The sequence below is a fragment of the Babylonia areolata genome, chromosome 1 (assembly GCF_041734735.1).
Source record: "Babylonia areolata isolate BAREFJ2019XMU chromosome 1, ASM4173473v1, whole genome shotgun sequence".
In the NCBI taxonomy this organism is placed as follows: domain Eukaryota; kingdom Metazoa; phylum Mollusca; class Gastropoda; order Neogastropoda; family Buccinidae; genus Babylonia; species Babylonia areolata.
Genome location: NC_134876.1, coordinates 85987602 through 86010468, shown reverse-complemented (window position 1 = coordinate 86010468; position 22867 = coordinate 85987602). Strand labels below are relative to the sequence as shown.

General features: G+C 38.3%; 1 protein-coding gene across 5 annotated transcripts in view; it reads left to right on the top strand.

The window, feature by feature from the left end:
* LOC143288746 (uncharacterized) overlaps nt 1-21703 on the top strand; it is a 46291-nt gene extending 24588 nt beyond the window's left edge. For 2 of the 5 annotated variants that reach the window (XM_076597375.1, XM_076597381.1), the window contains exons 12-14: nt 1272-1312; nt 15196-15216; nt 17979-21703. In XM_076597375.1, the coding sequence (XP_076453490.1) occupies nt 1272-1312; nt 15196-15216; nt 17979-18046 (130 nt within the window). In that variant the 3' untranslated portion in view covers nt 18047-21703. The remainder of the gene's footprint in view (nt 1-1271; nt 1313-15195; nt 15217-17978) is intronic. The other 3 variants (XM_076597401.1, XM_076597389.1, XM_076597394.1) reach the window with 3 other exon arrangements.
* The last annotated feature ends 1164 nt before the right edge of the window (nt 21704-22867 follow it).

Below are 22867 nucleotides of genomic sequence, written 5' to 3'. Positions count from 1 at the left end.
AGTCACAAAAATCAAGTTGGCTGTCTCGCTATCCAGTTGATCGTGCTGTGAGATGATTCAGGGATGTGAATCCTCAGTACTTAAGTAATAAATGTCTCAGATGTCATATCTGAAGATAGTGGGTTCACCTTAAGCTGGGGAGTTTTTCTCCCCAACAGTCATTATGTTGGTAGGTCCAGGCCTTTGGAAGGACAGTGCGTTTGTTCATCTCTCTTCATTACATGAGGAGTGTGGTTTGGTGACTGGTGAAAACCGAAAATATATTGAATGGGTGCAAAGAACAGTCCCTTTGAGCCATTTGGTTCTGTTTTGGATGATCGGTTCTGTTGCAGTAAAGCTGCCTTCGTCTTTTGCATAGACTAAATGGTTGTGCAACTTTGGCAACATGATGTTCTGCATAACTGAAGTGAACCACAGTGTGTGTTTTTTCGTTTACTTTTTACTGAAGAACAGATGTCTGATGATTCCACAAAAGACTGATATTAGACTATAATTGATACTTGTACAAAAATGAATGGTAATTACTGGTGTTTTGCCATGATTTAGACAAAGGAGAAGTTGATACCAGGTGGTTGTTTATTGTATAGAGAGTTAAACCAAAACCAAAAGGGGAAACAGGTAATGACATATCACTTATATATGCCAAGCAGTGAAAACACTGTGTTAACTTACTTGCCACATAAGAATATTGCTACTCAGGAATATATGTGGATTGTTTGTTTCTAATCATGACAGTTTCTTATTGTCAAGGTGAACATTAGATCTATAGATTACATTCTTGATATTCATGCATTATTAGTTAGACTTTGCATACATAATATGTACTTCAGTAATTAAAAAACAACAACATATTGTGCTGAAGCGATGCATAACAGAGTGCCCGTTGTGCTCATTTCCTGTGCTCTGTCTCTGTGTGTGTGTGTCTCTCTCTTCTCTGTCAGCTCTGTCTCTCTGCCTCTCTCTCTTTTGATATATTCTTTTATCCAGCAAACAGGTACAGTACATCATAAAGCATGTAAATGATTATTTGTGCACCTGTCAGGATTCCTTTAAATGAATTTCACTCAGGAATAATGTTTTGGCTGCTTGCACCATTTATAATGTGACGAAGAACTTAAGTGCATGGTTATCATTACAGCGTTACTCTTCTACTTCTACTTCTAGCTAGGAACATAGACTTAATTAACAAGTGTTGCTGTCGACTGAGAATGTGTGGCACAAAGACCTACACAAATCTTCTCGGTAACATTGCATATCTCTTTGCCTTGTAGATCTTGGGAGTCAGTCACTTGGCCGAGAAGAAGAGAGATTGGTGAGTGTCTGCCATTCATAACCTCTAGTCTCAGTCACACTTATCACTGGCAGTGTTGCTAAAATTAAACAAAACAACAAAAAAAAAGTAGTTGATGGCATTTCCTTTGGCTCTGTCAACAGGCTGAATTTGTCTCCTTCTGTGTGTCTTGACTGCACATTAACTTGTACAGTACAGATGTAGTTCAGCTGCTTTCTCTGTAAAGTTTTTCTGCAGGATGTTTCATCTGCAGGGATCTTATGAAAAATGGGGCAAGAAATCGTTTTTAGAATGTTATCGTATTGTTGAAGTTACATGCGACTGTCAGGTAGGTGTTGCCTTTCACAAGGTTATTGTCAAGCAGACAGCTCTTCCTCTGCTTATTTATATCACTTATTCAAAATGAGCCACTAATCGCCAGCTTATGATATTCATTTAATTTTTTATATATGTATGCTTATTACAATAATAAGGTGGGTTAAAAGTCATGCCAAAAAGCCTTTTATTTAATTGTGTATGTACATTGAATTTTAATACACACATGTTGTGCATGTGTACTGCACTTTTATGTCAGTGAACATGCTTTACATTCACCTGTGTATAGATAAGCAAATGCTGTGTTTGAAATGTGGGTCCCAGCAGCTTTTTAATTATAGGCTCAAAATGAGTTACTGAGCACTCAAGACAGATTTTCACCTGCTCCCCTTACAGTTTTTCCCCCCATTCCCCACACCTGTGTCCTCTTTGCCATTAACAGACCATGTGAAAACACATCAGGTTATAAAGAAAGAAGTGATGAACCATAGAGATAGTGGTGGTTGCGGATCAGAATGAAGGTTTTTAGGACTTCATGTGGGATGATGAAAAGACAGCTTCTTTTCTTTTCTTTCTTTTTTTTTTCTTTTCCAAAACTAAAATACATGAAAAAGAGAAGAGACGTATCATGATTGGCTGAGCAGTGCTTTGCAGTTCAAATTGGTTGAAAATAAATTGGAAGATCACAGTGAAGTATTGAGTTGCTAGGTCCGAACCATAAATGTTTGCAAAAGCACCTGCCCCCTCATTTCCCTCTCCTCATGTACCCCACCAAACTCTCTTGTCTGCATTATGTTTTGCTGATAATTAATTCCTCCCATCCCGACCCCCTCCTCCACCCCTCTCATGTGTGATCGCTGACATCTTTGGGACCAAGGCAGAAGGACAAACAAGCTGGATCTCAGCAAGGAGTTTTAGTTCCTGACTGCACAGTACATACCAGCTGGAGGATTTCTTGATTTGTGTCTTTGCACCTTCTAGTTACTTAGCATGTGATCTGATGGGAAGGTCTGAACATCTTTGGCATTAGAAGTTTTGTCTCTGTCTTGTGTCGGAACAAAAGAGTTACTGTCCAATGCATTGTTAAACATCAAATAACTCTGGTCTTGGACTTAAATGCTGTGCCATTTGCAAAGGAAAACAGGTATGTTTCAGAGTCTCTGAGAACTCTACAGTGCAGGCGTTTCCAGCTGTTAAATATAGTCATGGCAGACACAGTTTGAGAAATGGATGTAGAGCACCAGTTTATCACCAGTTCCTCATCTTAGCTTTCAAGATTATGCAAGGAGATTCATTCCCAAACAGAGTGAATTTGTACCTTCATGCATTCTGTTGAAAAATGTGTATAGCTGTTTTGAAAACATAGGACAGTTAGTATGTAGCATAGCATATAGCTGAAGAAGATAAAAAAAGAAAAAAAGACAAATTTGAATATACCTACTTTCAGTACTTCTTGCTTAAACTTAAAGTGTTTGTTAGTTTGTTTAATTTAATATGAGAGTGGCCATTACATTTTTTTTTTTAAACATAAACATAAGAATGTTTTGAAGCGGAGTATATTCCAGTTTAAAGTCTGCTCAGACTCGAACCCCACAAACCAGCTCTCATGATTTTAGCACATGTCAATGAGAATCAAGTTAAGAAGCTGTTTAGGCAATGTATGGGCTGACAACGGAGACCGGACTGTTTGTGGTCAGACATAATTCAATCAGAATCTCTGGGGAAGATATTTAGAATATGCTCTCTTGAGATGTTGTTTATAATTTTTTTCTATGCAGAATCTGAAGGTGAATTAAAAATTGAAAAGAAAAAAAAAAGTTTAGAAGTGGAAATGTCTACTTGAATGCAGTTTTTCTGGGTGAACATCTTTCTGCTGCAGAAAATGCTTGGTGATAGATTTCTATGCATGTTGTATTTGGCATGCTAGAGGTGGTTTTGCGTTTATGAACTAATGAGGAAGTAATGTAAGCAAGTACACACATTAGTGATTAAATTCCAGAGAGAGAGAAACCCCGTTTATGAACAACCTGCATCTCTGTTGTATGTCAGCTTAGTCCAGCATTATGTGGAGGAGTCAGCACCACATTAATAACAAGGTGATATGTTTTATTCATCCTGAAGACAAGGTCCAGTGAGCTTCAGGTCTTGTTACATGTGGAAAAAGAGCACTGGTTTTGAAATGTTCCCACACAGAGACACAAGGACAAAGACACTTGCACTTGAGCACAGTAGCATGGACTTAACCCATCATGAAAATCAGATGGTGATTTAGTCCAGTCCTTTTGAACTGAAATCCACTGTGCACAAGGAGGGGGAGGGGGTGGGGGGTTGTGTGTGTGTTTGCAAGATGATATGCTGCGACTTGATGTGTTTTATTTACAGTTCAGTTTGGATTATGTTGGCTGTGTATTGATCATGATGCCCCCACTGTGGACAGGCCATTGTTGTGTTCAGCCAGAGTTGTGCTGCTTCAAGAAAAGTGCAGTCTCTCAGGTTCCAGCTTTATACCAGTCATAACCCACCTATCATAACCATTTTTGTTGTGGGAAAACAGCTCCTTTGATGCTTTGTGCATCTGTGTGCTGGGATGTCCATCTCTTGATGGTTTAGGGGTGGCTATGAGGGCTTCAGATATATTTGAAGTTGTCTTAGTCTCAGATGTGTGTGTGTGTGTGTGTATGCACACGCTCCCACACACGCGCACGCACACACACACACACACACACACACACACACACACACACACACACTACACGCATGCATGCACGCACGCATACATCTTCATATGTGTGTGTCTGAGAGATCAGTATAGTTCACATGATATCTGGCGTTGTCTGTATGCTTTATATTTGCATTCACATTTAGGAGGAGCCAATGCTAAAATGCTAGTCTGGACAACAAGTAAATGCGCAGTTTTTACGTTTTTTGTTTGAGAGGTTTGCAAAATGTTGTGTGTGGTTTTATTGACCATAGCGCACATACGACACCAATGGAATCTGATCTAAGAGAGTGTATTCTGCTTTTTGCTGTGGTTACCATCAACAATTCACTTTGTTCTGCAAATGCAAAGTTTACTACTGAATGAAGCTATTTGAATTAAGAAGGTTGGATGTTAAAAGGATTGAACTGAACATGTGTTTTTGCCTGTCCAGGACACAATAATGATAGATTGTCATCCATAATGTTCAGAGAGGGAGAGAAGAAAGGGAAAAGTGGGGAGGGGTTTGGTTGGTGGGACAAAAATGAAAAGCAACTGTACAGTTGCACTTTGATTGTATTCATTGGTGATTTTGTTACTTGTTTAAATGAGCTCTAAAATCTCATTATTTCCTGTCATTTCTTGCTGGTCTTCCTTTCCCTGTTAAGTATTTAACTGCTGATTTTCTTCCCCACAATTGAAATGGGAAGGTGGGAGTGGCAGTAAGAGGGTTGGGAGGACTATAACACGCACCACATTATAAACAATTTCTGGGATACATTTTAAGAATGTGGCATTCTAAGAATACACTTAACAAGTACTTTTTTTTGTTTTATGGTGGTGGTGGTGGTTTTTTATTTATTAATTATTTTTTTGCAAGTAGGAACTCAAATTGAAGTTATAAGTGTCCTGTCTTTTTCTGTTTTGTTTTTTAATGTACAGATCATTATTCTGTTCCAAAGATTTGCAAGTGTTCATGTCAATACATTATATTATAAACTTCATTTTCCCTTTTTTTTTCTTTTTGTTGATTTTTGTTTTTTGTTTTAAGGGATTGAGAATTTCAGTGGACATTTTGTCTCTTTTTGATGTAAGTTGTCCTACCTTAATCCTTGCTCTGGTATACATGTGAGCTGAGCCCATACGAGTGTGTATGTGTGTGTGTCTGTGTTTGTGTGTATGTATGTGTGTGTTTGGGGGGAGGGAGGGAGGGGGTAGGAGGGGGGTGGGGGGGAAGAAGGGTGGCTGGTGGGAATGTGGTTGTGAAAATGACAGTTCCAAAACTGCCAGCCTAGAAGATGACGCTTTCCACAACTGCCACCTGAGTTAGCTGTACAGTTCACCACCATGGTCATTGGTCTGTATTATATTGAAAAATGTATTTGCCATTGGAAACCAAGGACGAAAGAGCAGAGATCACCTATTTCAGCTTTGGCTTCATGATTACTTTGATTGAATGAATGGAAACTGCCATGAAAAGAAAGGAGTGAAGCTGTAGTTGAACCTCATAGAGGGGCTCGTTTTTGTGAAAGAGTTATCCCATGTGGTCTCCCACCCACTCATTCTGATGCTTTTGGGGAGGGGGGGGGGGTAAGTTTTGAGTTTTAGTGTTGCTTTTGTTGTTGACTAATGCTTGCACTTACATTGCTCACACATGCGCACACAACCACACACACAACCACAACCACAACCACACACACACACACACACACAACCAAAAAGGGGAGAGATCAGGTCAGATCTACCTTGGCATCTGTGCATCTGTTGTCTAGCCGTGTATAACCACAAGGTTGGTTTCTTGATCTCTGTATCAACTGCAGAAATGTCCCTGGTTACAAAATTTTATATAGTAAATATTTTAACCCACTGGATTGTCAGTAACAAGCCTTCATATGATAGGTCCTTGAAGCCTCAATGAACTTTTTCATCAGCCTTCACTGGCCAGAACCGACGTTTCAGTCAAATCAGTATAAATTGCTGCAGTGTTACATTGGGTTGTACGCTTTATCTAAGGCATTGGTCGAACTCCTCTTTCATGAAGCTAATGCAGAAGTATTGGTGTGAACAATGGCGCTTGGAAATTCCATCAGGTCAGACCCCGATAGCTTTGCAGTTGCACTAATAAGTGTTACTGCAGCTTATTTCATACATGGATTGGCTTTGGTGGGATTTGGGTGGTTGGTATTCTCAAGGAATGCTTCACTTTGCTGTGGGTTGTTCACAAAAGATGAGTTTGATATTTTGGCTTTCAGAATGAAAAAGGCTCCAAGTTCTTTCTTGTTTGAATTGGGTTTTGTTCTGTCAAAGTGACATTGTTCTCTGAAGCAGAAATCAGGACTGTGTAAGGGACAGGACAGGGTGGCTATCTTGGTCCTGTACTCAACTGGTATAAGCAGATTAGTGTCTGGTGTGAATTACATCAGGAACATGGGACTGGATTGTTTAATCAGCTCTGTTTTGTTTTTGATTTTGATTTTGTGGGTTATGTTTAGTTGGGTTTTTTAAAATTTTTTAATTATTTTTTTAAGCTGTTTACGACCATCAGTTGATTCAGCTGTCAATTTCAAACATTATTTTATACCTCACACTCACAGTTGGATTGTTTTTTAAAAAAAAGATTAAAAAAAAATCCAGTATAAAAATCCAGTCATGAGAAAATGACAATAATGTACAAAGATATGAAGATCTTCATCCGATCTCAATTCAAACCATCCCAGACCAAGGACAGTTTTACTACCAAGACTGCTCAGACAAGAGCATGTTACCATTTTTCACCTGTGTACAGGACACAATAGATTAAACAGCCCACATGGGCTTTGTGACATCTCCTCTGAGCACACGTGGAGAAGCAAAACATATTCTCCAGGACTGCAGGAACCTCAGAGGTCTAAGGGAGGAGGACTAACTGACACCCACAGTCCTATAAGACCAGCTACATGCAGGCCTGTGGAAACTCTCCAGAAGACAGACAACCACTTGATCTTGAGGACTAATCACAAAGTGCAGACTGAACAAAAAGAAATAGAAGTGAGAAAAGGAAAGCTCTAAAGCTTTCTAAACTCAGAATTTGAACTGCCATGACCTATCAGAGTAAACTACAGCAAGAGTTTGGATATATGGTGGGGTGTAACATGTGTGTGTGTGTGTGTACAAACATTTAACAGATGGTGGGTTTTACTTGCCGCTCATCTGAAAATTGCAAGATCTACGTATACTTTATCCACACTTCATAAAATGCACACACAATCCAGAGTTTGACTGGACAGTATTCCTTGCTGACAGGAATCTTTCACAGCCACTTTCTTGAAAATTATAGGAAGCAATAGATCAAAAAAGGGTACTTTGCCAACACCATACATAAACCTACAGGAAGGAAGCATAATATTTTGCCCATACTCCCATTTAAAATACAGCATGAAGGATTGTGTTGCAACTGGAAAGGGACAATTTTGTGTTGAATATGGCTTGGTGAAATGTTCCCACTGCCCAAGAACTGCGTATTCATCCAGCCTGGTGAGACATGATTGCATTTACTGGTTGCTTTTGTTGTTGCACAGACTTCAATGGAAGATGTGTGTTTTTTTTTTGTTTTTGTTTGTTTGTTGTTGTTGTTTTTTGTTTTTTTAGATAAATGTGACCTGATTTTGTGGAAAGCCCCGCATGCTTTTGATTTCTGTTTATGAAATATGTTTGTTGTGCCGAACCACAAGCTAGTTGCAAAGAGTTGATTTCAAATGCTGCTTATTTACATTTTGTTGCTGGAAAATCTGTAGTCCCTTTTTAAAAAAAAAAATTTTTTTTTTTTTTTTTTTGGTTTGTAATTTTTTTTTTTACATCATGCTTTTTGTTTCCAAATGAATGTCCTGTTCAAGAAGGGTGATGAGTATGATATGTTTTTAGTCATCTTTTTTTTTCTTTAATTCTGTACACAAAATGCGTACAAAAACATGCTGGTCAGATGTGTAGAGAAAATTTTGTTACTAGTAGCTGTGCTGCAGCATGAGTTGTTTTTGGTTTGTTGGTTGAAGGGAAGGGGGGGAGGAGGTGTTCAGGATGGGAGGTGTGTGTGTATGTCAAGCTGTGAATTTGTGTATGTTTCGTTTTTACGTTTGGTGGGGTATATGGGGAAGCTGTGGTGCTAAACAGACAGTCCCACCCCCACACCATGGTAGCTGTGCCCTCCCTCCCCTCCCCTCCCCTCTCCCCAGAGCGCCCACCCCTTCCCTTCACCCCTCCCTCTGGTTGAGGGTCAGGGTCAGCTCCCTGTCTGTGTTCTTTTCTATTGTGGATGTATTTTAGCCCAGAGATAAAGATTGAAGACAAAAAATTTCCACTTCTTTTGGGTCTTTTTCTTTGCGGCTGTGTGTGTGTGTGTGTCTGTGTGTGTGTGTGTGCGTGCGCGCGCGTGTGTGTCTGTGTGTGCGTGATTAGGTGTGGGTGTATTTGCCACTTGTCTCTATGTTTGTGTGTGTGTGTTTGAATATATACATGTGTATATATGTGTGAATATCTTGGAATATTATTTCAGGTTATGTAAATCTCTCTTACCCCCTTTTCAGACACTCACATCCTCAGACATGCACATCCTAGCCCAAGCACACACACACACACACACATGTACGGACACACACACACGCACGGACACACACACACGCACGGACACACACACACATATATACACGCTCACGCTTGGAAGTGCACGCATACACACACGACGCACACACACGCATGCACACATTCACATGCATACACACACACACACACACACACACACACACACACATACACACACATGCAAACTGTACATGTTGAAATAAACAGATTTATAGAAGAATGAAAGTATTTGTTGATTTAGAAATAGACTTGGTGAGAATATTTTTTTTAAATTCACTTTTGCAATAGATAATTTTCTGACAGATTTTTTCAAGTTCTGCTATTTTTTCTTCATTGTGGTTAGCATATCTTGGTCCCATAAACAATTATACAAAAATGCTAGAAACAGGCCATGAGTTTTACATGCTCATTAGAGAGAACTTCAATTATTAAAAAAGCTTAAAATGTTTGATATCACAGAAGAAATCAACATCATAATCATTATCATCCTTAGACTTTACTGAAGTAAAGAGTGTGATCACTGGAAGGGAAAAAACCTATGATACAAACATAACTAAATGTTGATCTGATGATTATTAGCGTGACATCATTACAAGAGAGAGAACTGGAATTGACAAAAAAAAAAAAAAAAAAAAAAAAAAAGGCTGCATTACAGATCATGCAAACCACACACTACACACACTACATAAACTTGTTTTGGCATGTTTGGCAGATAGAGCATGAGATTGTTGTCAAAAATAATGGTGTGAAGGCTTTAAATCTCATTCTATGGGGTTTTTGTTTGCTGGATTCCCCCCCACCACCCCGCAACCCCTTCCGCCCCCTTCCCCCGCCCTCCTTTTCGTTTAACCCAGAGCACAGTGTATTGATTAATGAGAGCTTCCTCCCAGTGCAGACTGCAGCAAATACCAGCTAATTGGTTTGCCTCTGTCTTTCTGAATGGTTGGTTTCTCATTATTACATCTAGTGTGACAAAAATCAATATGAACGGCAGAGTCAGTTTCCTCCACAGTGGCAAGATAATAAATTTCCCCCTATGATGAGAAGTGGTGTATGAGCTATACCACATCACGAACAATGCAACCTGACACAGTCGCTTTCTTCCCACCTGACCCCCCAACCTTTGATTTAAAACAATTCATCCAAGTACAAGAAAAGAAGTAAAACCAATATCATGTGGTACAGTCTGCTGTAGGTATTGTAACAGGCTATCAACTCTTGTCTCCAAGTTATTTTAGCCATCTCAAACCAATGAGTCACAGTCAGTGCACATATTCTTTCATGATCACACACACACACACACACACACACACACACACACAGAGAGAGAAGCAAGCAATGTTAGACATCATTTTACAAGAACAGATACTTTGTTTCTACAATGAAAATATAATTACAAGTGCATATGTTACATGCAGTAGAAGTAAACCATTCACCAATTGGACAGGTTAATGCTTGGCTTTTGACAATGTTTTTGACCAGTCACAGGAACACCTTGTGTCGTAAAATTGACGTTCATAGAACTAAACTATAACCTGTACATTTTCTTTTTTTCCTTGTCAGTGATACATGAATTTATCTCCTCAGTTCAAGGTGTGGTTCCATTTTCTGCTCTTTTTTTTTTTTTTTTTTTTTTTTTTTTCGAGGGGTGGATGGAGATGATGCTTTACATTATCATGACCCCATGCAGTTTGCTGGTCTCTGAACCAAAAGAGAATGAAACTGAGTTTTTCTCATTTTCATTATAAAAGTTTGTGAATTATGTTTATGGGTTGTTGTTTTTTTTGTTTTTATTTTATTTTTTATCCTCTTGTGAAATATTGACAGATATGTTCAACATCAGAAGCTTGTCTAAGGTTTACATGCATAAATACAATTGTAGTTGTACCTAATTTGTTATTTCCAAGTGCAGTGGTTTATTCATATACTTATTTATTTATCTATTTATTTTTGTCAGTGTTTTGAGGTTCTTCAGGATTTTTATTTACAGTTTTTCAACCCTGAAAGGCCCTGTGTGGTCGACTGGGCATCACATTTTTCTTTCCAAGTAATTGTTTGGTGTTACATACTATATCATGTCAAATTGATGCAAACTAGGCCTGTTGGTTTGCTCTGCCCGGCCAAAATTCACATCTTAAATGTGTTCTTAGACTCTGTTGACTTTATGAAATATACAGTTTTTAGATTGGAGGTTATTTATGCCAGTCACTTTGTATGGTATTCATATTCCTCTCTCTTCTGCATTGATGGGCTACAATGCTCATGTTCACTAATCTGTGAGATTGGGCTTTTTTTGCATGTCTCCTCTTTTTCTTCACTGTTGACTCTGAATAGTCATCCATATCTATACCCCGTCTCACCAGCTCCGTTCTTCCTCTGATACTCGACTTCTCAGGATACCTCACGTCAGAAGAAAGACCTATGGACACAGATCGTTTTCTTTTCAATCGCCAAAGATGTGGAACAAGCTCCCTGATAACCTCCGTCATTCTGATTCCCTCGCATCTTCTAAATCTCGTCTCAAAACTCACCTTTTCCCTCAGCAATAACTGAATAAGTTCAATTGTGGCAGGTCCACTTTGCGTTAGCTGTGCTTGACAATGTGTGTATACATATGTATGTGTACATAACTACATGCATCTATATGAATGTGTATTGTGTGTGCCTGTGTTTATGTAAGTTTGTGCCTGCCTATGTGTGCGTATGTGTTAGGGTAGCTGTTAGATACACATGTATGTTAAAATGTATGTATGCAGTGTCTGTGTGTGTGTGTGTGTGTGTGTGTGCGAGCGTGTGTGTGTGTGTGTGAGTGTGTAGTCACATTTTGGTGTGTGTATGTAACACAGATATAATGTTTTATGTTAACAAAAGCGTTTTTGTAAAGCACCTAGAGCAGATTTCTGGATAGTGTGCTATATAAGTATCCATTATTATTATTAATAGTCAATGGGGCACCATACTGAAGAAGTGGTGAACAGTTCTCTTGCATTTTATTTTTATGTACAACCATCATGAACCTGCAGTTTTGCCAGCCACACTGTTATCAGGAGGGATGAATTGCATGCATCTGAATTCAAATCAGAAGCACTTTTTTTTGGTTTTGTTTTGTTTTGTTTTGAGGAGGGTGTATGTGAAATTTGGAGTTGTAAAATGTGTAATTCATACATATTACAAGCAGAACAGAAACAGATAGCACACAACATAAAACCACAGCAAATTCAAAGCTGACACACCCATGCACACACACACACACACACACACACACACACACACACACACACACACAATACCCTCATGCACATATGCATGCATTCATGCACACATATAACAAGCATACACACAAGCAAACAAATTTTAACAATATGCATTTGCACTTCCATAACCTGACTGAATACTGATGTGAATTGTAATGGGATTTTTGTCATGTGTGTGTGATCTTCTATATGTGGATGCTTGTATTAAGGCTGATCTGCACATGCTGACCCGAATAATTGGGAAAAAAAGTACGCCCTTAACCCACATGGCACATACAGCTGGGATTTGAACCAAGTAATTGACATTTCTCAGGATGAAGCAAGTCTCCAATGACTTTTATTGCTTCTCTTTGTTCATTAGTTTATAGATCACAGTGTGCTGTTCAAGATTTGGTCTACTGGCATCACATAACACACTGGTTTACTTCTAGAATATATCTTATTGTGTGAAAATGAAATCTGTTTGCGAAATTGCTTTTTACTGAAAAGAATGACATAGTGTGTGTGTGTGTGTGTGTGTGTGTGTGTGTGTGAGAGAGAGAGTTTCTGTGTGTGTGGGTGTGCACCTGCTCTGTTTTATTTCAACTAACATGTGTACACATGGCAGCCTTTGTTTCTGCTTCTGTACTATAAGAAAGCTATACCAGTTAATGAGGATGCTGATAGAGAGCTGTCAGAAATCTGATGGTGAGTATTGAAAGAAAACAAAAACCTTCCTTGGTCAGTTCATTGGTATACATTTAGCATCCCCCCCTTCCCCCATGTAAGCTTGGTCTTTATCGTTTTGTTTTCATGTGGACTGGCCACATTTTATTCTATTTTTTGTGTTTATTTTTACATGGATTGGTTTTATTTTATGTGTTTATTTGTTAATTTGTTGATCACTTGTATGAATTTACCTGTCAGTTTTGGATGCAAGCACAATGTTGGTTACAGCCTCATGTTTTGATGTTGTTTGTTGCACCTACCCTTTCTGTGTCTATTTGTGTTGTCCTTGAGATTTGCCTTTGGGACAAAATGTGCATGTGTTCATTCAGCTGTGGGGCTTGAGTTATCCTTGTGTCACCTGTTGTAATGTACTTTTGCATGTGAGCCTGTGTATAAATTCAGCTGGCCTGTCTCCTTAGTTCTTTCTTTTTTCCCTTGGCAGTGGCTAATGCAGCAGTTGTGTGTGTGTGTGTGTGTGTGTGTGTGTGTGTGTGTGTGTGTGTGTTTCTTTGTTTTTGTTTTGTTTTGTTTTGTTTTTGTTTTTTTGTACCCAATGTGCATGCTCTGGGGTGTTTTAAAAGACTGAGAGAGAGAGAGAGAGAGAGAGTGTGTGTGTCAGGGTGTGCTATTGTTGCCACATCTTTCTGTACATTTGAATGAACCAATCTTGTGTGGACCATGTGTGCAGGGAGTGGTGGGGGTGAGGAGAGGGAAGGGTGTGTGTGACAGCCATTCAGATTCCTCAAGCAACCACTACTGTATTACCAGTATTTTTGAAAAAGGGGATTAAATATTACTGTTTGTTTTTTGATTGTTTTTTTGTTTTTTAATAAAAATGCACACACAAGGAAAACGAAAAGCAGCAAACTGAATGTCCAGGAAGAAAGAAATCAGAAGTTTTAAGTCTGGGTCATTCCAGTTGACATGCTAAATTCTGTGTATTCAGGAGGATGAGGGTGAAGAGGGGTTGGGGGGTAGTGGAGCAGGAGCGGGGATGGTGGAGGGGAGAACAAGAGGAAGAGGGATTCAGGGCACAGGAACAGTCACTTGTTACTAATTTTTTGTTGTTGTTGTTTGTGTTACTGAAGGAGAATTGTACATTGTTGTTACTGTTATTTAATTTCCTTGTCCACTTTTGGTAATTATTTAAAGAAACCCTGCATGAGTGCATGTCCTTACCAGCACAGTTAAGTGCACACGTGGGGGTTGATGTGGAATTATATGACAGGAGTTCACATGCACTTTCCTCTGAAAACAGTGCTATGGGTTTGACTTTGTGTTTCTGTTGATTCATACCATTGTTTTTGTTTTGGAGCAGCTGGTATTCCTTTGTTTTATCGTGTTTAAAAAAAAAAAAAAAATTTTTGTTCTTCCCTCTTAGTTAATGCAGTGGCCTTATTGGTGATACAGTTTATTTGTTCCTTCTGTTCTGTGTTGTTGCTGAAGGAAATGTTTCCCTGAAATGTTCACTGGATTTGAGGTTGTTTTTGTGGGTTTTTTTTTCCCAGCATGTGCATGCTTCACTGTTGCACTCCGGTTTATATGTACACTGGTTAAGTGGTTTGTATGTTTCATGTTGATATGTATTTATTCACACAGAATTTATAGGTGATGTTTTATCACTCTTTATTATCATTAATAGATATATATGCTGGTGTATGATTCATTCTTGCCATGCATTTAATAATAATAATTGTAATAACAATAATAATAATGATGATGATGCACAGTCTTCTGGGAATATGTGTATGTATGTAATCTGTATGTTTTTATCTGTATATCTTATTTGTTCAGTATCACTGTTTATATATCACTCTTGTCATCTAATAATATGATACCAGTCTGTGTATCTATCACACTGATACATGATGTGTAAGTAAATTTCTAAAGGTCCTTTCACTGCATATTTCCCCATTGTATGAAATGTGTAGGTGTATTTTCTTCATTTCCTCCTCACCTTTATCGCCCACTTTATTTGAAAAAAGATACTGTGTATTGTGCAAAATCATAACCAGAAAAACAAAATAACAAAGTTGATTAGACTGTTTTACATGTCCTTTTCTTTTTAACCAAAGAAAGGCAAACATGGTTTGAGCTGGATCAGTGATTTAGTTTATGAATTAAGCAGGCATGTAGTTAGTCAAGCAGCAGTAATTGTAAGTGTAACTGCTTGAGACAGTATGCAGTAATGGAGTGAGCGGTGCATTGATTGTAGGAATCACAGTGTTAAGCTGATGTCAGTGGTCGTCTTTTTATTTTATAGAGGCAGTATGGTCTTTCTGTTTTTCTGATTTCTTAGTTTTCTTTGTTGACAGAAACCAATCAGTCTGAGCAGTGTAAGTTTTTGATTGAGTTGCCCCTAACTTGAGTGTAAGTTTTTGATTGAGTTGCCCCTAACTCAAGTGTGTTCATGACATGAGTGCATGTGTATTCAACCAGTCCCCAAATTGAGCAACTTAACAGGCATATTCAAGGCATAAGCAGGTTCTGAAGTGATGTTTGTTTCTCTACAGAGCTACTTGAAAGCAGCAAATTATTTTTATGAATATCAATATGGTTGAAACTTAAGAGATTTGAAAATGGTAATATAGAAAAAAAAGATTTTAAATGATTACATAAAAAATATTAAAAAAAGAAATGGGTTAAGAGTCAGGAGGAACCACGAAGGTTGATGCAATTTACAGGGCAGTGCATTTTGAAGAGGGGAGGACCCAGTCTTCTGAAACTGATTTGTTTAATTACATTTGTAGGCTGTGGCTCAAAAATACCTTTTTTTTTTCTTGGGAATGGGCATTTTCCTGCCAGCCACTTGCTTTGCTGCTGTGGCAGCCATGCTTGTTTTCTGGGGCGTGATGATGACTGTATGATGGGTACATTTCTACTTCTATGATGCACTGAAATTGTACGTGGATTATATGTGATATTTCACAAGTGCATTTTGTAGGGGGTTAAGCAGGTCTACATTTTCTAAATGTCCGTCAGGAAAACTGAAACAATCTCCACCCTTGATTAACTGCTCAGGCACTGCTGGAATTTGAACCTTGTACGTTCAGATGGTCCAAACGGAAAGTTTCACTCGTATATTTAATACCCAAATGTTCATTTGTGTACACACTTACTCACAGTTCACTTACCACACTGATATAATGTCACTAAAGAAAATCCATCTTTGATATCACTAACCACACTGATATAATGTCACAAAAAGAAAACTCATCTTTGAGACATATTTTCTTTTACTAATGTTATTGAACAAAGAACTTGCCAAAGAAACCACTGGGGAAATATAGATGTCACACCAGTTTCACAGTTTGTCATATCAATCCTACCGTAGATTTTTTTTCAGGGGGTAAAGGTGTGAGGGGTCAGGGAGGGGATAGGGGGTTTGTCTGTGATTCATTCTGCGTTTATTCTCTATTAAAAAGAGTCAGCTGTACCAACTTTGGTGAAGGCTGTATGCAAAACCTTTCTCTTTTGTACCTGCAAAGTTTCCCGCTACTATCATAAGGTGTGTTGTGATCTTGACCATGGATGTTGATACATATCATGCTGTTACAGTGACCACATAAAAAAAATTCCAAGTTTGACAGAGAATTTGATGTATTGTAAGATGTGAGCTATATTGAACTTATATTTTGTCACATTACCAACTTGACATTTTACCTCTCACTGTTTACCACAGCATAATGAAGGGATAACTGGAAAGATCTTACTAATACCAACCAGCATACCAAGTTTGGTTACCATTCCGCTTATATAGTTGTTGAGAAAATGCTGTCATTAAACGTTGACTGCTGACAAGTGAGACAGGGTGATCTCATACTCACTTTCTTCACACTCAGTAGTTAAAATAGAACAGAAATGTAAACACATACAGTTTTGAGTGGGATATGCTGTGTTAAAGTTTGTTAGGTTTTGATAACTTTTGGCTTCCCCTTAACCTCGTTCTATTGTCCCACTTTGACAAGTGTGGCATAATTACTGTTGTGAATTTTTATAAATGTGTGATGTTTTTGCTCTTGGCTATGCTTGCATGTTGCTGTTTTGCTGTGGAATGTTGTTGCTTTTATTTTCATCAATGTAATCAAGATCAGTATCAATGACCTCCATTTTCACAGCCTTTTCTAGAGTAGTTTGAAGTAAACTGATCTGTGCACCAATAAGTGTATACCTTTTGAGAGAGGAAGATAATTTGGAGGGGCAGTGCTTTATAATACAAAATGATGTTGAGATCTATACATTTTCAACTACATAATTATGAATGTGTTGTTCATTTATTTCTTTTTCTTCTTCAAATAATACATTGCTTTTATCATGGGGTAAAATTTCTTTTAAAAAATTATTTCAATTTCATGCTATGTTTTGATTTTTTTCTCTAATGTATGGGTTTGTTATGGGTGAAAAGTTTCTTTAAAAGATGAATAATGCCAGTTTTGTTTTTTATGCTATTTCTGTAACAGTGATTATGGTATAATTAAGAAAACAATAATATGCTTAAGGTTTCGGGAAAGTTTGAGCAGGGGAAAAGTCAACAGATGGGGTGTCTGTAGAGGACAATTACTACTTTGAATGATATAATATCTGTGAACCTCATGTGTCAAAATCCTGATTGGTTGCACAAGGGTTAGGATAGTTCCTTTTGAATGGGAGGGGAATGAGGAGATACGCCACTGAGAGCCGCTTTCTACAGCACACGAGAAAAGGAGAATGGGATTATTTGGGGGCGGGGGTGAAAAAAACATCATTATAATTCCATTACAAAATTTCATATATATTGAGAATCGAGTGGTTGAGTGCAGCTGAAAGAAACAAGTACATTTGTATAGCTCTTCCAAATCTCTCAAAGTACTTTACAGTAACGTGTTATGAGACCCAAAACACAAAAACACATGTACCCACACACAAACATGCCAAATGGAGTGCTTGGGTTCTGTAGAGATTGCTTGAAAAAATATGATTTAAAATTTGTTTTGGAGGATGCAAGTGAGGGAGTGAGAAACGCAGTCTGGGAATGACGTGGGAAATGATGATGGGAAGTTCTTGTGAACAGTCAACCAATCAAAAGATACCCAATTTTAACATGCTTGAACCATTGCAGGTCCCCCCCTTCAGCCATGGAGTTGGTCAATGAGACGACAGAGGACACCTATATGTGACATGGACTGATCTCACCCTGTGCCTGCCAACATTTGTCATGTCATCTGCAGTGTTCCAAAGGCATCAGTGAGTTGACTCGTAACAGTCAATCTGTGTCATCGTTTTGACTCACCCCATGCCTGCCGACATTACGTCAGGTCACCAGTGTCTCTCCCTCTGGCATCAGTGAGTTGTCTCTGTCTTTCCCACTGGCATCAGTGAGCGAGTTCTCTCACAAAAGTATGTCATAGTGTTACTTGTTTCTGGAAGCACTCATCACTGATGTCATCACTCCAGGGACAATTATGAGGAAGGGGTGTGGAGGGGACAGCATGACTTCTGAAGCTTCTAGTGAATATTAGTACTGTGTGCTGTCCAGCCAGGACCCTCCACCCTCTCGGAGTCCAAGTCAATTCAAAATAAAGAGAAAACAGAGCATGGTGGATTGGCCGAAGGAGAAGCAAAACGGATGGACCTTGAGCTGTTTTATCTGCAGCTGTGCTGGTTTCTGAAAAGTATAAACATCTGTTGAGTTAGTAGTTGGCCCTTGGCAAGAAGCACTTCACTGGAGTTATATTGCTTGGACACTGTTGTCATGTGGCTTTAAAAAAACCAAAAAAACAAATTGTTTTCCATTGTAGTGGATTTGGTTTCATCAAGTCAGTATGAAAGATGCTACTGACAGGCTCAGTGTCACAAACTTAGATCTGTGTCCATTTCAACATGTGCACCTACATGTGCAACCACACATAGTGTACTATCTATTTATTGCAGTCGGAATACTGTTGATTTATTTGTAACAGTTTAGATGTTTTGCTTGAAACACAGAACCCACCATTCACCATTTGACTTTAAGTTATTATCATTTGTAATGTCAGTCATGCACATAGGATCCTGATGGCAGCATTTAGTTAATGGATGTATGCGTGTGATTGCTTATGTGTGTGTGTGTGTGTGTGTGTTTGCATTCTGACCCACAACCTTCCCTCCCACCCACAACCTTCCCTCCCACTTTTCTTTTATTTTTACATTCTTTATTTCCTGTCACAAAGTATAAATGTTTTAAACTTGTAATATTTGATGCTGTTTTTGAATTGTGAAATCTTTAAGCATTTGTACTTAATTTTATGCAAAGATCAAAAAAGGTTTCATTTTAAAATGTTAACATGACATGCTAACACCCCCAGAATCTCCCTCCATTGGTCAATTTGTGTTTTGTCTTTCAAACAGCTTTCTCTTTCTAGCTGGGATAAACACAAGGGAAGTCTGGGAAATGTGACTTCAGTGGAATGTGTGATCCAGTAGTAATGTAAATGCCACTTAAGCCAGGTCATCTTTCAGCGTTTTAACCAGTCTGTGAAGTCTTTTCCCCCCTGCCACAGCAAGAAGTACACCATAAGCATTGGTTTAGCAAGCAGTTATCCATGTATGTTAAATATGAACCCCATTTTCCCCTATTTCAACTTAGGCTGTTTGTAAGCCATTGTAGGAACTACTGTTGTGGAAAAAGAATGAGCATTATTAGTTGTTCATATTTGATTAGCCAATGGAGACATGTGCCAGGTTGCACTTTGTTGATCCACTAACACAGATGTGGATCACCACTGTCCCCAGATGTGGTGAAAATGTGATTAGTATTAATTTAATGACATTGAACACTATGAACTGCCAAAGATTGAACATTACATTTACTCAGCCAGTCAGTTTTGCAGACATCCATTCATGTGCACTTGCACAATGCCATCTAATCAGTTACCTCCTTTGAAAGGCAGAACCCGCTCCTTTCCGCCCTCAGCAGATTATTTGATCGTGGTTATCTCCTTTGAAAAATGATAACGCCCACTTCCTTTCAACTAAGCACGTTTAAAATTCATACACATGAACTGATGCATTTCTTGAGACTGTATTTCTCATGCAAATTTACATCTTTGATTCACAACGGATAACAGTTGCCCCCCTGCCCATCTCCCTCTTTGAACTCAGGCACTGTTTACAATGTTCTTTAATGGTGTTTTATTTACATTTTTACCACTTTAAATTAATCTGCTTTAAAATGTATGGTTCTGAAAATGTTTTATTATTAATCAACATGCACATTTTTTCTAAGTGCTTTTGGCAACTTAGGATTTTATTCTGTAGTGCTGTTTTGTTAATGATAATTTCATTCACTAGTTTCAGTTTGTCAGTTATATGGCTACTTGTTTATAATGACTTGCAATTTAACATGTCTCTATAGCAACATGTGAATGTTTTTGAGTTTTTTGTTGTGTAGCGAGCATGCTTGTGGCGTTGTGCTTTCCTTTTTTTCCTATTAAATTTAAAACTTTAGCAAGAGTGCTGTGATATTCAGAGACAGTGATGTAGAAATATTTTTCCAGTTTCTACACAAACAATAACACTGACAACTTAAGATTTATATTTTGGAACCCTCAGATCTTTATTCTTTCATAAGTATATCATTACCAGGTAACAGCCAACAAAAATAATGTCTAATAGTCGTAAAATATGAAAGGAAACTTCCGCATATATTAGTTGTAAGAATGAAAATGACAATGTTGAATCCCTTGTTCATCACCCATGCACATAATTCCTTAAGAAAAATTTTTTTTTTAATCCTGCATACACAAACTACTTGTAAGTACACAAACTGTTCTTGGCTGATTTTTTACAACTATTTTTTAGTTTGAGATGAGGAAAATGCACAACCAACCTTCAATCTGTTGCAAAGAAAGGGAGGTGACACACCAGTGCATGTATTGTTAGCCTATAACAGGTAGTGTGCGCTAGTCTGTCATGTCATGAAGGCAGCTTCATGATCAGACAAAAGACTATACAAGGCCTTTCAATGAGCTTGAAATGCAGCTGGGAAAGTTTTTGCTACTGTTCTGAAACAGAACAATGTTGGTTAATGTCCAGAAAGTGTTGTGCACGTTTTAATTATGCAAAGGCTGATTCAATAAAAGTGGCACAATGTGTCAATAGTATTTCAATGGTGTCACTTGAATGAAAGGTTTAACTTAATGTTTGGCATTTTCCTTCTTGCTAAGCGTGAGCTGTGTGTGTACCAAAGGAATTTTACATATTGCACAGTGACTCCATCAACTGATTATGGACCATCACATGACCAGAGGTCAGTCTGATCATCTGCTCAATAGTGAAATAGGATGGTACTGAGGACATGGAATATTCAGTTGCAGTCACCAGGTTTTTCTCCCCCTCCACAAGACCTTGAGTGGTCATTTGGAGGAAACCATAAAGCAGTCCCATGTGCAGCATGCACAAAGCACATACTGTCATTTGTAAAAGAGCCCACAGCAACAGGAATTGTTCCTTGCAAATTTTTTGTTGTAAAATCTCCTGAAATTTGTGTGCATGCACATGACTGAATGACATAGGAAACGAATAATGAGCGCTCAAAGGCAGATATCTGTCAGCTGTACCCAGGCCTGTTGTGGAAACAACTTCCTGTTTGCAAAGCGCTTTGGTCTCATGTGTCAAACTAGAGATTGGTACTACATAAGACAATAACAGCATCAGGCCTGCCAGATACATAGTGGCTGATCAACACGATTGTTCAACTTGACAATGTACACAGAATCTGAATGTATTATTTGTGCATAAAACCTTTTTCTGCCAGAATTTTTGCAGAATATTAACTTATAACCCTAAGCCTACTATCAACCAAAAGCATAAGGTTTGCGCCCATGCAAAGACAACAGTATTTTGTTCAACCAAAATTGGCATCACCAATCAAAGTTTTGAGATAAAACTAGACATGTAACTGCAATCCCCAACAGACCCAGGACAGTAGCGGACTGCTTACTTGAGAATTATCTTCTTGATGCCAGATCATGTAATCGGTAGTACCATTTAACATTACACATTTATACAATTAAACAAAGAATAAGTTCCTACTCTTTGCAAGACAAAGGTACAAAATTCAAACCACTGCTGCCTGTGCTACCCATCAGGTAGCGGACACAGTACAGGTGCAGGATTCATTCTGGAGAAATGGTGTACAAAGATCAGTTTTCAGGAGAAATGTTTTCCGATCTTGGTAAGTTTTTTGCATTCTGAGTTTGGAACAGGTTTGATAAAGCAATATAAACATCAAATTTGCAAAGCTTTGGAATGTGTACGAAGCACCTAAAGAGGAATTATCAGGCCAATTACACAGGTACATGCCATCACTTTCAAAATGATAACTTTACAGCCATTATATCAATTTTTAAAGATGTCAGCATCAGTAAAAGATGATAGCGAGGTCTATGAAAAAGATCAGAATTTGGGAATTTGGAAAAGAAAACTGATGGGTAAGGCAAGCAGCACTTGTTTGAATTGTGCTTACAGTACTTATTCCTTGTTTTACTTATTTATAAATGTACTTATAATAAATGAACGCATAAACACCTAAACCTGATTGCAGAGACAGATGGGGTGGAGAGGAGGAGACAGTAAGGTGGATGGAAAGGAAAGGAAGATTTGCAAATTTACTTTTGACAGAGTGCAAATCCTGCACTTACTCTGTGAGAGACGTGCAGACAATAGATTGCAACAATGCAAGAGAGGATTGATGTTACGGAGTTGAGGGTTTATGAATGTAAAGTGAGGGGAATCAATGGATAAGCAGACAAACCAGATGGTCACAGTAGAGGCGAGAGAGAGAGTGAAAAGACAAAGTTTTTGATGTTACTTACATCAGTGGACAAGTTTTTTCTGAATTCATTTTCAAACCTGTGATCTATTTCACCAATAGTGAATTGCAATGGTCACATTCTCTTGCAAGCTTTTGCGATGTAGCAGCTTTGAGCTCAGCACCTGAATACGATGGGCAAATTTTGTGCATGTCCC